The sequence below is a fragment of the Momordica charantia genome (genome assembly GCF_013281855.1).
Source record: "Momordica charantia cultivar OHB3-1 chromosome 11 unlocalized genomic scaffold, Mcharantia_2.0 BLBB01000011.1, whole genome shotgun sequence".
Lineage (NCBI taxonomy): Eukaryota > Viridiplantae > Streptophyta > Magnoliopsida > Cucurbitales > Cucurbitaceae > Momordica > Momordica charantia.
The window spans coordinates 14,820,347-14,835,747 of record NW_028275159.1 but is presented as its reverse complement, the minus strand read 5'-3'; the positions used below and the strand labels follow the sequence as shown (position 1 = coordinate 14,835,747).

General features: G+C 38.4%; 1 protein-coding gene across 29 annotated transcripts in view; it reads left to right on the top strand.

The window, feature by feature from the left end:
• The window catches only part of LOC111025120 (Protein kinase superfamily protein), a 77,225-nt gene that overhangs the window by 27,721 nt on the left and 34,103 nt on the right, over nucleotides 1–15,401 (top strand). For 6 of the 29 annotated variants that reach the window (XM_088120322.1, XM_088120320.1, XM_088120314.1 and 3 more), the window contains 5 exons: nucleotides 3–98; nucleotides 2,905–2,948; nucleotides 4,354–4,444; nucleotides 8,190–8,243; nucleotides 13,047–13,135. The exons of 1 other annotated variant lie outside the window; for it this stretch is intronic. In XM_088120322.1, coding sequence (XP_087976448.1) covers nucleotides 3–98; nucleotides 2,905–2,948; nucleotides 4,354–4,444; nucleotides 8,190–8,243; nucleotides 13,047–13,135 — 374 coding nt within the window. 22 more of the 29 variants (XM_088120316.1, XM_088120312.1, XM_088120324.1 and 19 more) reach the window with 18 other exon arrangements.

Genomic DNA, 15,401 nt, shown 5'->3' with positions numbered 1-15,401 from the left:
AGGACTTGATAATGGGAACGACGATTGGCAATGCTGATGGCTTTGAAGGGCTCTACTACTTCAGAGGACCAAATCTAAGAAATAAACAAGTTCTCCAGGTTGGTAGTGAGTCGAATTCTAGGGAACAACAAATTCTACTTTTACATCACCGTTTAGGGCACCCGAGTTTTCAGTATCTTAAACATTTGTACCCTTCACTTTTTCATAAAGATGACCTTTTTACTTGCGAAGTGTGTCAACTTGCAAAACACTCTCATACATCTTATCCTTCTGTTGAGTATATACCATCCAGTCCATTCACAATGATTCATAGTGATTTATGAGGGCCGTCTCGCATCAAAACTATGTCCGGTAAACGTTGGTTCCTTCCCTTCACTGATGACCACACTAGGGTTTGTTGGGTCTATTTACTTAAAGAAAAATCAGAAACTGCATCAATCTTTCAACAGTTTCATTCTCTCATTCATAATCAATTTGAGAATTTATTTCTTCTCTCTTTTCTCGTATATTTCTCTCTGGTGTCTCTATCCTTAGTTTTTAAGAGCCTTCCATATTTCACACTTGACACAACTTTTCAAAGTAGTTGTAGATGCCTTAGGAATTGGCATAGTGTAAGACATCGAGCTCCTTCTCTGATTACTGTTTGATTAAAGAAACAAGCCCGAAGGCTATTACAAGCTACCCCATCGATTCGAGGGGTGGGTGACTCTCCTACTTTCCTTACTACGTAAGGTACAATGCCAAAAACAGACTAGCCCCCCTCAATGTGCGTCCTCCCCCTTTTCTATCGTACCTACCTCACTTCCCACAAAAATGGCAGATACTTTCTCTCTCTTGGCAGTTAGGCCTCTCCCTGGGCATTACCCATATTACTCCTTAGGTTATTTCCCAACTTACGCCTCCTAGAATATGTCAGTGTGATTGGGGCCCTAACAACTTCCCCATCGTTCAACAACACCTTGTCCTCGAGGTGGAATTCCGGAAATTGCTGGATCATATCAGCAACCGATTCCCACGTGGCCTCCTCCTCTGGTAATCCCTTCCAACTAAGCAGAACTTCCAAGTCCCCAGTAGTCTCATTTGTCTGATAGGTAAATACCACATCGGGTTCAGCTCTCCACTCCATTTCCTCAATCAACAATGGAGTCATAGTTTACACGACATGCCTATCTCCCTTAGCTTTCTTCAACTGCGAAATGTGAAATATAGGGTGTATCACGACCTCTCGGAGTAAAGTGCTAATATGCTACCTTTCCAATGCGTTTCTCAACAGGAAAGGGGTCGCAATACTTGGGACGTAGCTTCTCATTCCTTCTTTTTGCCAAGGATTTCTGTCGGTATGGCCTAAGTTACAAATAAACCATATCCCCCACTTCAAACTCCATCTCAGTTCGGTGAGCATCTGCAAACTTCTTCATCCGTTCCTGAGCCTGAGTTATAAGTGGTTCTTAATGGTTTCTATAGCAGCGTCATGATCCACTAGCCTTTTCTAGTGAGAAAACGGGAAAGTTCCACCAAAGCCTTTTCTAACCACTGCTAGGAAAGTTCCACCAAAACGAGAAAACGGGAAAGTGGTTCTTAATACAAAGGAAAATGCAGAAGTTCCACCAAAGCCTTTTCTAACCACTGCTGGAAAGTCGAAGAGAAATCTGAACATTCTTCCTAGAGTCTTTTATGAGAAAACGGTCAGTGTCACACCCAACCCAATAATAATTGTCTTGAATGCTGCAACTTCTCACATCCATTTGAAACCAAAAAAGGATAGTGAGCTGGTTGATGTGACTACGGTAACGACAAAGGAGAGGGTAGTGGATTAGGGTTAGGAGGGCGTTGGTGGCGGTTTAGGGTAGGAGGACGACGGGCCTGAATGTTTGGCCTTTCCTTCTCCGCACCCGCTCACGCTTCGCTCTCGCGGCCCGCACCGAAACAGTGCTTTACCCCTAGATGTCCAGTCAACTACTGCGCCTCAACGCATTTCGGGGAGAACCAGCTAGCTCTGCAACGTGATAAGAAACGTTGAGAGGACAAAAGCATATGAATCAACTGTTTCAAATGAAGAAGAACCACTAAAAAACGCTCGAGCGATGGCTGGGCAGTGATCTTTGTGGTAGCGGGGTCGAAAAGATGAGTTCTTCTCTCCATCGACGGCGGCGGATTAGGGTTAGGAGGGCATTGTCGGTTGTTTAAAGTAGGAGGATGCCGGCGGCGGATTAGGGTTAGGAGGACATCGGCGACGGATTAGGGTTAGGAGGACATGAGCGGCGGATTAGGGTTAGGAGGGCGTTGGAGGCAGTTTAGGGTTAGGAGAACGTCGGCGGCAGGTTAGGGTTAGAAGGGCGACAACGTCGAAGGGAATGGATTGGATTAGAGCGGCGGTTAGGGTTAGGGTTGGCGAGCAACGGTGACGGTGGAAAGAGGATCGGCAACATTTGCAGGAAGGGGTAAGTCGGCAGCTAGGGTTACGGATAGGTTAGAGCGGCGTCTAGGGTTAGGATTGGCGTGCGGCGGCGGCACGGTGCTGTCTCCTATGTTATTTTGTTCCTTGTTGAGCTTGTCCATCTTTCGTCTTATTGGTTATCCTTTCCTTTCACCGCTTTAGGTACTAAGCTTGTAATTTAACCCAAACAAATTAATAAACATTTGTAACTTAACTTCCAAGATCCCTCCCCTCAACCATGTTATGGTAGGCAGATATATTTCTTTGAAATTTTATGATCATACTTTTGGAGAATACCTCCTCTCTTCCTTTACATATTAAGAAATTTTTCTTTTCCCTTTACAAATGATTATATCTCATCCCATCATCCTAAAATTCTATTCTTAAAATTTTGTTTCAAGTATTTTGGATGAATATTCTCAAGTTAAGATTGAATACAGGTAAATCGTAAATCACATTGAATGCAGGAGATGGATTACAGGAGAGAAGCAAAAAATGGTCGTAAATTCAGGTAAGAGCAAGTTTATTATCACTGGCTTCATTTTCATAATTTGAAGGGTCTCTATTTGCAAGGTTGGTTTACTGGAAAAGTAAAGGAATGTAGGATTGTAGCGTGATGTGTTCCAGGTGTTGTGTTCCATAAAAAATTGGACTCCAAGGTATGAATAACGTGGTAAACTTATGGATTTTCTTAAGATTATATAATATGAGCACTTTTTTTTTTTGCTCAGGGAGAGTTGATGACTATTTTATGGTTTGTCTCAATACTGATGAATTTTCTTTGTTGTAATTTGAGGCACCTCAGCAATGAAATATAGGTCCCCACACCAATGGCATAACTAAACTTGTTACTTGGGATCATCTAGGCAGCTTAAGCAGGCATAGTTGTAGCAGGCGTGACTTGCTATATCATAATCACAATGATTTATTACGAATTGTAAGAAAGTTTAAGAGAATAGAAATATTATGATATATTCGAATAGTGCAACTTAGGTCTTCTTATATAGGAGAAAGACCTACCACAAAAAAGAATAATAAACCTACGACAAAAACGAATAGGAGACGTATACAAGAAAGAAAGAAATAAAAACCATAAAGATTAAAAAGACAACTAATAAATGTTTATATATTCCAACACTCTCCCTCAAGCTGGTTTTGTTAGATTATATTTAATATATTTTAATTTACTATTGTATTTAGGTTAGGTTTTCCTTGTTCTAATAGATAAATGTTTACTTATCCTAATAGGTAAGGGTTTCGTTTTTTTCCCCTTCTGTGTAGCTGTTATTATATTCTTGTATCAACTCTTCAATGTTTAAGTAATAAAGAATTATTTTTCTTATCAATTAACATGGTATCAGAGCGGGAGGTCCCATGTTCGAACTCTTGCATTGTTGTTTCCTCCCCTTTATAACTATTTTCACTTGTTGGCTTTGTGCAATTATTCAAGTCCACAAGTGAGGAGGGGGAGTATTAGATATCCAATATATGAATTAAATTTATCCAACTCATCAGCTTAAGCTTTTGGGTTGAGTGGCAGTTCATTCATTCTTAACATGGTATTTGAGCTTTGAAACTTTCATTGTAGCCTTTTATTCTGGTTGACTTTTTTGTATGTCCTTGTGTATTCTTTAATTTCTCTCATTAAAAACTCCGGTTCTCTTAAAAAAAAAAAGCTTTTTGATCCATGTTTTATAACTCACCTTTGCATGGTCTTACCATTTTTCTTCTCAAGTGTTTAAAAATTACATAATACAGTTTGTTGATCCCCCACTTCCTAGAAGAAAAAAAAAACAATAAAACATGACATTTTTCCATGTTATCGAGATCTTATTAACTATGCTTGGATATGTTTTATAATGAGAATAAATAATGTTTGCCTAATGATTCGCCATAATTTACTTTTCACTGAGCAGACAGTTGTATGGAAGTTTGCCAGATGTGTTGGTTCCTCAAATGCTCATGGAGCACACAACTCGTAGGGTCCTTACTATGGAATGGGTCAAGGTACTTCTTTAGATATTACTTGACTCCTTTGAGATATAGATTGAGGCTTGGGCATATTACTTGACTTATCCTTAAGTTTAGGGATTAGGGATGACAAAAATTTTGTGGGTAGCAAATCTCTTTGTGGATGTGATTATGTTCAAAATTGGGGATGAACAATAAAACTTGACCTTGACTCTACCTTATCCAAATCTCTGTATTTTTTTATTATTATTATTTGTATATTAGTAAAAAGTACTGTAAGTAATTTTTATTAAACAGGAAATGAGAATTTTCAAAATGTAACAGAAGTAATTAATAATAAAATTATTGAGGCAAATATACATTTTAGTTTTTAGTGTTATTTAAAAAGTTTCAATTTATAGTCCTTATGTTTTAACATTTTTTTTAATTATACCCTTGGTAAACGTTAAGATTCGTTTTTGATAACCCTCAATGAGATGGTACTTAGTAAGTTGGTAGAAATTTAGAGGAGGATTCAGGAGAGAGAAAAAGTCGAAATTTATTTTTGTTGGTTTACTATTTGTGAATATTTAATGTAAATTAGTTGTAAATGTCAATTGTTAATTATCGTTATTTCCTTTTATATTTTAAGCCTCTCTTCTGTATAAGAAGGCTATGGATTTTTTACTTGATCATATATTGGAATACAATTATTTTTATTCCATCAAAACTAAGTTGGTATCAGAGCCAAAAATAAACCCTAATATCCTAAGGATATTTAGAAACCCTAGTCTCTGAGCAGCTGCCACCGCCCCTTTCATCGTGGGAACCCTAGCCGCCGTCGTCAAATGGTGCACCTTACTTCTGGACAATCCCTTCGGGTGTGGGTTGTTCGCTTGGTGGGTTTATTTCGTCGCGCTTCTGCTCGTCGCTGTCCGTGCTATTCCGCCGCCGTCTAACGTCGTTCAAGCATTGCGTCTTCGTTCTACCGTTGTTCGTTGCTATTCGTGGGTAGTTGTGCCACCGGAAAGCAACATCAGACCCACTGCTACAGGTCACCAGCGATCGTGAGGAGGAAGGTCTAGAGTCGAACGCTGTTCTGCCATCGGAAATCAGCTAGTGCCGCTGTGGTTTGCATCGCGTCGGAGCTCACGAGGAACAAATCTGCACTGTTCTGCTACTCGTTTTGTGGGTTGCTCGTGGGCCTGCTCTATAAATCCTAGTTAGTTCTGTTCACTCTTGGTTTGGTTCGGGTTGGTTTGCTCTTGGTTTGGTTCGGGTTGGTTTGCCTGGTTTGGTCCGGTTCGCTTGGTTGGTTCAGTCCATTCAGTTCAGCTTGGTTTGGTTTGGTTCAAATCTTGGTTATCTTATTATTTCCACCCTAATATCTCAATTTACGGTTTGATCTGTTTGGTGATGCTCGAACGAATCTTGGGGAAAATCAACAATATTTGGTGGTTCTCTTTATTGGGGCATTGCGTACTGATATCAAGGAACAATTAGCCCTACAATCCATTGGGTTTCTCAATGAGGTTATTGCAACGACTACAACAATTGAAGAACAAATAAATAACTGATACAAGAAGCAATATATGCGACGGAATATGTGGGATCAAACAGGGGACCATCCAAAAAGACCTCATCTTCGGATGATCAGCATTCTTTCCTAGCTACCATGTCGTCGGGGACTAAAGGCAAACAGGTGGAATCAGAAGCAACAAAGGGTGGTAGGGCACTGATACCTCGGCGGGTAAGCGATCTACTAACACCTATAATCGCCCAAATTTGGGTAAATGTTTTAGGTGCGGTCAAATAGGACATCTTCCATCGAATGTCCTCAACGTAAAGCTATTACTTTCTTGGATGAGGATGAACTAAGAAATGACAGTGAGGATGATGAACAAAACGAGGTTGAAGAAGTTGAATACATCGGTCCTGATGAGGGAGAGTTAGTTATGTGCATGGTTCAGCGCTTACTTTTGACACCGAAAGCAGAGGTGGCGTACCAACGCCATGCCCCCCAAGGTGATGTACCGGTGCTTACTTTTTTAAAACAAGGTGCACTGTCAATGGCAAAATATGCAATGTCATTATTGACAGTGGTGGCACGGAAAACATAGTGTCCAGCAAGCTCATAACAGCTCTAAACCTATCCTTGACACCCCATTCGGCCCCATATAAGGTCACATGGATTAAGAAAGGCGGGGAAGCTCAAGTAACCCAAACTTGTACTATTCCTTTATCGATAGGTGCAAGTTATAAAGACCAAGTTTTTTGCGATGTGCTTTAGATGAATGTGTTAAATTATAGTTTATTTTATTTTAAAGGTCTCCTATTTTATTTAGGTTAGGGTTTTATTGTTCTAATAGGTAAGTATTTCCTTATCCTAATAGGCAAGAATTTCTTGTTAGTTTCTTCTTTGTGACTGCTATTTATATAGCCTTGTATCCATCATTTGTAATAATCGAGGAAGAATTATTTTCTTTTCTTATCAATTAACATGGTATCAAAGCTCTAGGTATCCTGTAAAAATTTTGTGCCAATTAGGGTTTTGTGTCCATTAGAATTTTGTACCTGTTAGAGTATAGATATTAGTATATTTTATATTATTGTATTAATATTAATTTGTCTATTACCTTCTCCTTATACGATTAGGTCAACCTTGTATATTTGTCTATATATATAGACTTTAATAATGAGAATACATTACATTGGATTCTCTCCAACCTTAGTCTCTACATCGTATCAGAGTTCTAGGTTTCTTCTAAAATTTTTGTGCCCATTAGGGTTTTGATGCCCATTAGGGTTTTGTTCCCATTAGGGTTTTATCCCTTAGAGTTTTGTTTATTGCTATCTAACTCAACTTACTACTACCACCACCGTCGACCGCCGCTGACCACCGCCGCCGTCGTTGCCGACCACCGCCGCCGCTGCCGCTATCGCCGTCGTTTGCTGATTCGCCAACGCTGCTGTTTTCCAATTGCTATTCGTGGGTTTCGTCTCACCGTCCTTTGCACCTTCGTCGCCGCCAGTCGTCGTGCGCTTCCATCACCACCAATCGCCTTCGCCCTCTGGTTGTCGTGTGGTAGCACTTAGGGTTTCTGATTTCAGAAAACACCTGATCCGGTTCAAGCGGTCTAGCTCAACCGGTTTGGTTTCAAGCGGATACGTTCATCCGGTTCAGGTTCGGTTCGGTCTGGTTCGTCACATTCCGGTTCGGTTTGGTTGATTTATACCTGTTCGTTTGTTACGGTTCAATTGGTTTGGTTCATGTGGCTCTATTCAATTGGTTTGGTTCGATTCCCTTTCGTCCTTCAGATTTGGTTTGGTCTGTTTCAGTGCAGTTTTTGTTTGTGTCCATATTGTTGAAGTTATGATCGAGAAGAAATTAATGGTAACGATTTCTGCGGAAGAGTTTGCTAAATTTCAACAGTATCAAGAGTCATTGATGGCATCATCCTCTAATCCAATTACTGTCATTGCTGATTCAGGTAATACCAATAAATGTCTTATTTCCTCCGCGTCAAAATGGGTCATTGACTCTGGTGCTACGAATCATGTGTCAGGTAACCCTAATTTATTTGCTACTTTTTCACCATCTACATCATTACCTGATGTTACAATAGCGGATGGCACCACTTCTCCTATTCTTGGCTCTGGCATAGTTTATCTATCTAAAACTCTTTCATTGACATCTGTTTTAAATTTGCTACAATTTTCTTTTAATTTGATCTCTGTCAGTAAACTTACTCGTGACCTCAATTGTTGTGTCTTATTCTTTCCTGGTTATTGTTTATTTCAGGATCTTACAACGAAGAAGACTATTGTTAAAGGGCGTGAATCTAATGGACTATTGGTAAAGGGCGTGAATCTAATGGCCTCTACACGTTTGATACACAAATACCTACAGCCACTGTTTGCACTCGAGTGCTAACTCCTTTCGAAGAACATTGTCGTTTGGGTCATACATCTCTCTCCGTGTTAAAGAGTCTCCGTCCTCATTTTCATAGTTTGCATTCTTTAGATTGTGAGTCATGTCAATTTGCTAAGTTTCATCGTCTCAGTTCCTATCCTAGAGTCAATACACGAGCTGTAGTTTTGTGAGAAGGGTTATATTTTTCTTATTCTCATTACAACCCATTTTGGGGTAAATATACAAGAAGACCTTTCAACAAATAAGGAATTAATCTAAACCTATAAGGAAAACAATAAAATTATAGAATATACAGAGACATAATGTAAATTCTAATAAGGAAAAAACTTAATTTACGGCTTGATTTTCTACACTGCCCCTCAAGCTGGATGATATATGCTTGTCATTCCAAGCTTTAAGATTAATCTACTATGGCTGGGTCGATGCAATGCCTTAGTTAAAATGTCAGCAGCTTGTTGTTGGGAAGATACATATCTCAGATTGATAGTATTTGTCTCAATCTTCTCGCTGATGAAGTGACGATCTATTTCGACATGTTTCATCCGATCATGATGTATTGGATTTCTTGCAATGGCTATGGCAGATTGATTGTCACACAATACCTCTATAGTACCTTCTGTCTTCACCTTGAGTTCAGTGAGAAGACGTTTCAACTAAACTCCTTCACAGATCCCATGGGCTAATGATCGAAACTCAAGTTCAGCACTACTTCGAGCTACAACTTGCTGTTTCTTACTACGTCAGGTTACTAGATTCCCCCATACATAGGAACAGTATCCTGATGTTGACTTACGGTCAATAGGAGATCCAGCCCAATCTGCATCCGTGTAGACTTCAAGAGCTCGGTTTGTGGTTTTTCTGAACATCAGTCCTTTTCCAGGATCGTGTTTGAGACATTTCAATATTCTATACACAGCTTCCATATGCTCCTTTGAAGGTTTGTTCGGAAATTGACTTACCACACTAACAGCAAAACTAATGTCTGGTCGCGTATGAGTTAAGTATATTAGCTTTCCAACTAGGCGTTGATATCTGCCTCGATCAACTGGTTCATCTTCAAGATTAACTCCAAGTTTTGAATTTGCATCCATAGGAGTGTCTGTTGGTTTACAACCACTCATCCCGGTCTCTATTAGGAGATCTAACGTGTACTTTCGCTGAGTGACAGAAATCCCTTTACTAGATCTTGCTACTTCCATACCTAAGAAATACCTTAGGTGTCCCAAGTCTTTGATCTCAAATTTCTTCGAGAGGAGTTGCTTTAGACGAACCATTTCTTCAGAGACATTTCCTGTAAGTATTATATCATCAAAATATACTATTAATACAGTGATCTTACTTGGTGAGAAGTGCTTGATAAAGAGGGTATGATCGGATTGACACTGAGTATAGCCGTCTTGTTTCAACACATTTGTAAATTTTTCAAACCAGGCCTGAGGTGACTGTTTTAGTCCATACAGAGACTTCCTGAGTTTACATACCTTTCCCTTAGTATATCTGTCCTCAAATCCAGGAGGTATGTCCATGTACACTTCCTCTACTAAATCACCATTTAGGAATGCATTCTTCACATCAAGTTGAAACAATGGCCAATCTAGATTTGTTGCAATGGAGAGAAGTACCCGAATAGTGTTTAGTTTGGCAACTGGAGCAAAAGTTTCCTGATAGTCAATCCCATAAGCTTGGGTGAAGCCTTTAGCCACCAGGCGAGCTTTGAATCGTTCTATACTGCCATCTGGTTTGTGTTTGGTTGAGAAAATCCATTTACATCCAACCGTGCGCTTACCTGGATGTAAGTCTGTAAGGATCCATGTCCCATTTTTTTTCAAAGCCTGCAATTCTTCTAGAGTAGCAGCCTTCCATTCAAGTTTCTGCAAGGCTTCTTGAACTGTGTTGGGAGTTTGAACCTGATCTAGTGAAGTCACAAAAGCTCTAAAATACGGCGACAGATTAGTGTAAGACAAGTGATACCGTATGGGATGTTGGGTACATGAGCGAATACCTTTCCTGACAGCAATGGGTCTATCATCTCCTGATGTCTCGTGTGCTATTTCAGGGACATTGAGATTTTGGTTTAGATCTTGGCATTGCTGAACTTGTGTAGGTTGTATTTCGTTTCTCTCAGGTTGTCTTGTTCGTCGCGAATAAACTTGCAGTTCAGCCTCAGAGGGAGATACGTGAGTTGGCTCAGAATGAGGTACAGGTGAACTCTCAGAGAATGGAATTGGCTCAGAATCAGAAGAGGGTACAAGAGAACTCTCAAAGGATGGGTTTAAAGAGAAGTCAGGAATGCAATTCCAATTTTGTGATTCAAGAACAGAATTCTCCCCCTGAAGGACAGAATTGAGATAATATGGTTGATTTTCAAAGAAGGTGACATCCATGGTATGAAAGAATTGTTGAGTGGGAGGATGATAACACTTGTATCCTTTCTTATTTGGCGAGTATCCAAGAAAGATACATTTTATGGATCGTGCATCAAGCTTACTACGATGCTGAGGATATATATGAACAAACGCAGTGCACCCAAATATTTTTAATGGTAATGGAGACACAAGATGGGATGTAGGATAAATTGAGAGTAAACTTTGTAAGGGTGTGTTGAATTTGAGAATGCGGGATGGCAAACGGTTTATAAGATAGGTAGCAGTTAGGACAGCTTCACCCCAGAAAGATTTTGGAACATGGGATGTGAGCATGAGAGAACGGGCTACATCGAGAAGATGACGATTTTTGCGTTCAACAACACCATTTTGTTGAGGTGTGTCAACACAAGAGCTTTGGTGAACAATACCATGAGATTGAAGATATGGACCAAGGGTAGAGTTGAAGAAATCACGAGCATTATTACTTTTAAGTATTTTTATATTGACTTGAAACTGAGTTTGGATCATTTTATGGAAAACGGTGAATAAGTGGCTTGTTTCAGATTTTTCTTTCATAAGGAATGTCCAACTCAAACGTGTGTGATCATCAACAAAGAGAAGAAACCAACGTGCCCCATTGATATTTTTTACCCTTGAAGGTCCCCAAATATCTCCATGGATAAGGGAGAAAGACTGAGATGGAAGATAAATGTGAGGTGAATAACAAGCACGAGTATGTTTGGAGAGTTGACAAATCTCACACTTGAAAAATTGACTCTTTTTATTGAGAAATAAAGAAGGAAACAATTGTTCAAGATAAACAAAGTTGGGATGACCAAAACGATAGTGCAACATCATGACAAGATTATCTTTATGATTTAAGGACTCAGAAACATAAGCAGACTCACGATTAGACTGAACTACAAGTTCATTGCATTTCTTTGTTGGTGGAGGACTCGTTGCTTTAAGAAGATACAATCCCGCACATAAGTCAGCATTGCCAATCATCAGCCCATGATATTTATGAAGGGATGTGGATAAAAAGGTTACTTGAAGAATTGAGAGTCTTTCAGAAGGCACCGATGCGAGTTTATTGCGATAACAAGGCTGCCATCTCCATATCCCACAATCCAGTTCAACATGATAGACTAAGCATATTGAAATTCACAAATATTTCATAAAGGAAAAAGTTGACACCGGTGTGATATGTATCCCTTATCTCCCAACAATAGAGCAGACTGCTAATGTGTTGACAAAGGGACTACCAAAAGTGCAATTTGACAGGATGATTGACAAGCTAGCAATGGAAGATATCGTTAAACCAGCTTGAGGGGGAGTGTTGATTTACTATTTGTGAATATTTGCTCTAAATTAGTCGTAAATGTTAATTGTTACTTATCGTTATTTCCTTTTATATTTTAAGTCTCTCTTCTAATATAAGAAGGTTATGTATTTCTTACTCGATCATATATTGGAATACAATTGTTTTTATTCCATCAAAACTAAGTATTCTAATTTCTTAGAAACTCGAAGGAGGAAGTAGAAATCTCTAAATTTGTCAACTCACCCAGTATCATGTCAAGTGTATCATAAACCAATTTTAACTTTGACCAATGGTATAATTAAAAAATATTAGAAAAAAATGAAAATATTTTCAAAGAAGGTCATTTGATGATTGGTTCGTAAGGTGGGGTTTTGCTAAAAGTCATGTTTTTATTTGGTGCTCACAGTCAATATTATTTCTAATTACCTTTTTCAATGTAATTAATTCTAGTTGGGAGGCCTCGAAATTTGTATGTTGTTTATGCCTATGATTTTGTTTTAGTTCGCTTGTGTAAAGGTAAGGGTATTTTGTTTATATCTTTACTTTATTTATCTTATACAGTGACTTTTCAAATATCAATTAGAATTCTGTTTTCTTAAATAAAAAAAAGGAAAGCTTGGTTTTTCTGTTAAAAATAATTGTCATTTAACCTTGTAATTGTAAAAATAACATAAATTTAGTGATAGGACGATCAAATTTATGAGGGCTGATTTGCTAGGGTTAACCACTTTCTGTAAAAAACTCAAACTTTTCATTTTGCAATGTAAGATGAATTTAGAAGTTTGAGGCTGGCCATATTTGATGTGCTTGCAATTTGTAAATTAAACCTTACAATAGTTGAAATCACAAAATTCAATGAGAGGACAATCAAGTTTGTGAAGAGTAATTTCCTAGGATTGATCTCCTTTTTAAATAACAACTCAATTTTCCTTTTGCAATGAGAGGTGAATCTAGAAGTTTGTGAACATAGTTATTTATTCAGTGTTTTATTTTGATGGGATCTTTACTCACTTTTCTTTCATATTGTTTATGTAGGGCCAAAAGTTAACAGAAGTGAACGATCTTTACTTGGTGGAGGTTATTCTCAAGACTTATTTTTTACAACTACACTATATGTTTCTGAAGTAATCTTTCTGTGTGGTCTTATTCTCTTTGTAGTCTCTTAAGCATGATCTGTAAATTATATTTGTTATCTTTAATTTCCTATTGTGTTTATTTTTTAATAGGTTACGGTTTCCTTGTTCTGATAGGAAAGTGTTTTCTTATCCTAATAGGCAAGGGTTTTGTTTCGTTCTTCTTCTTGGCAGCTGTAGTTAAGGGTTTTGTTTCGTTCTTCTTCTTGGCAGCTGTAGTTAAGGGTTTTGTTTCGTTCTTCTTCTTGGCAGCTGTAGTTGCTATTTATATCCTTTTGTATCAACTCTTTAAAATATAAGTAAGAATTATTTTCTTTTCCTATTAATTAATATGGTATCAGAGTTTAAAGACTTTTATGACTAACTTTCATAGCCAATCAATTTCTTGTTTCATAACCTTATTTTTATTTTTTTAAATTGGCCTTTATTGTTCGTAGTTCAGAGATAGCATCTTAGTGAACCTCCATCACTACTACTGAAGTTTTAGTTTGTGTCTTCATTCCATTCGTCCGTATCAGTACATGAAAAATTCTCAAGAAGAAAAGGAACTTCTTTTGAACCAACTCTCTGATTAATGAAGTTCTTTTTTTTTTCTGGGCATTGGTGACCTAAATCAACGGCTATTGAAACAAGTTCGTGACTGTTATCTGTTCTTGGACTTATTGTTCATTTGATTAGTCACCGCCTTCTCACGCCCATCGTTCAGATTGGCCACCATCGAGCTCGCGCCGTACCATCGAGTTCGTGGGTTCCCTGCTGTCGCGCCCATCGTTCGTGGGTTCTCTGTTGAAGCTGTCAAGACGAGTTTGTGGGTTCTGTTTCGCTGACACTGTTCAAGACTCCGACGACTCTTTCAGAAGTCGTCAATCCTTCACCACATCGCGATTCGCCGCCGATTGCTCCATCGTCGGGATTGCGTGACGCCTCCGCCGCAGCTGTCCGTGTTCAGTATTTTGGGTATGCGACGTGGTTTGCAGTTCAGAGCCCTAATTTTCGTGGATTTCAAACATAAGTGTTGGTCTGGTTTAGATCTGGTTCGGTTTGATTTGGTTCGCATTTTTTTGGGGTCAGTACAACTTGGTTTACTTCGGTCCAGTTCATCATCGGTTTCCGGTTTGGTTTAGAGTAATTCAATTTTGTTCATCCGGTTTATATTGGTTCAACCCGGTTAAGCTTTATTGCAGTTTGGTTCAGTTCATCCCGCCTCGGTTCAGACCAGTTTCAGTGCTGTCCTTTATTCTTTCCTTTGTTATTATGGGTCTTCATTTTTTTAAGTTGCAGTTTAGTTTCTTTATTCGCACAAATGTCGCAATCCACCAAAATTACCAAAAGATTGGACAAATATGAGATAAAAAACTAAGGAGCCTTTTAGAAACTTTGGATAATGCTCCTAGTCAAGGTATAGGTTCGGTAACTTTGACAGGTACAACTTCTCAACCTAAACATGGTACCTGGATTATTGATTCTGGTGCAACTGACCATATGACTAACAGTAGCTGTCATTGTATTTGTCCGAACAACAAGAAAATTTCTACAGCAGATGGTACCTTATTAATAGTGGCTAGTCAAGGGAACATCAAGATAAATTCAAATATTACATTAAAGAATGTGCTTCATATACCACATTTAACTGTTGTCTTGATCTCAGTAAAAAAATTGATCAAAGATCTAGGATGCAGAGTAACTTTTTCTAATTCTTCTTGTATTTTACAGGATCAGAACAAATGGAAAGACGATTGGACTTGCTAAAAGAAAATGGACTTTATTATCTTGAGGAACCTACTGGTCAGGATAGTGTTCCACTCTCTCACCTCACAAACTCATCATATTTCAAGTAAGCTTTGGTTGCACCATTATAGACTAGGACATCCCTCATTTAGAACCCTAGAACCCTTAAAATTATGTTTCCGGATTCGTTCCAAAATATTCATCCTGAGTCAATTCAACGCGATGTTTGTGAATTTGCTAAACACAAACAGGTCCCCTTTCTTAGTTGTTAGAGTATATATTAGTATATTTTATATTCTTGTATTAATATTAATTTGTCCTTTACCTTCTCCTTATAGGATTAGGTCAACCTTGTATATTTGTTTATATATATATACTTTAATAATGAGAATATATCACATTGGATTCTCTCCAACCTTAGTCTCTACATTAGTAATAATAAAAGAGCGTCAAAACCGTTCTCTCTTATTTATAGTGATGTTAGGGGCCCTTCTAATGTGCCAAACATTTCCAAGTTTCGTTGGTTTAT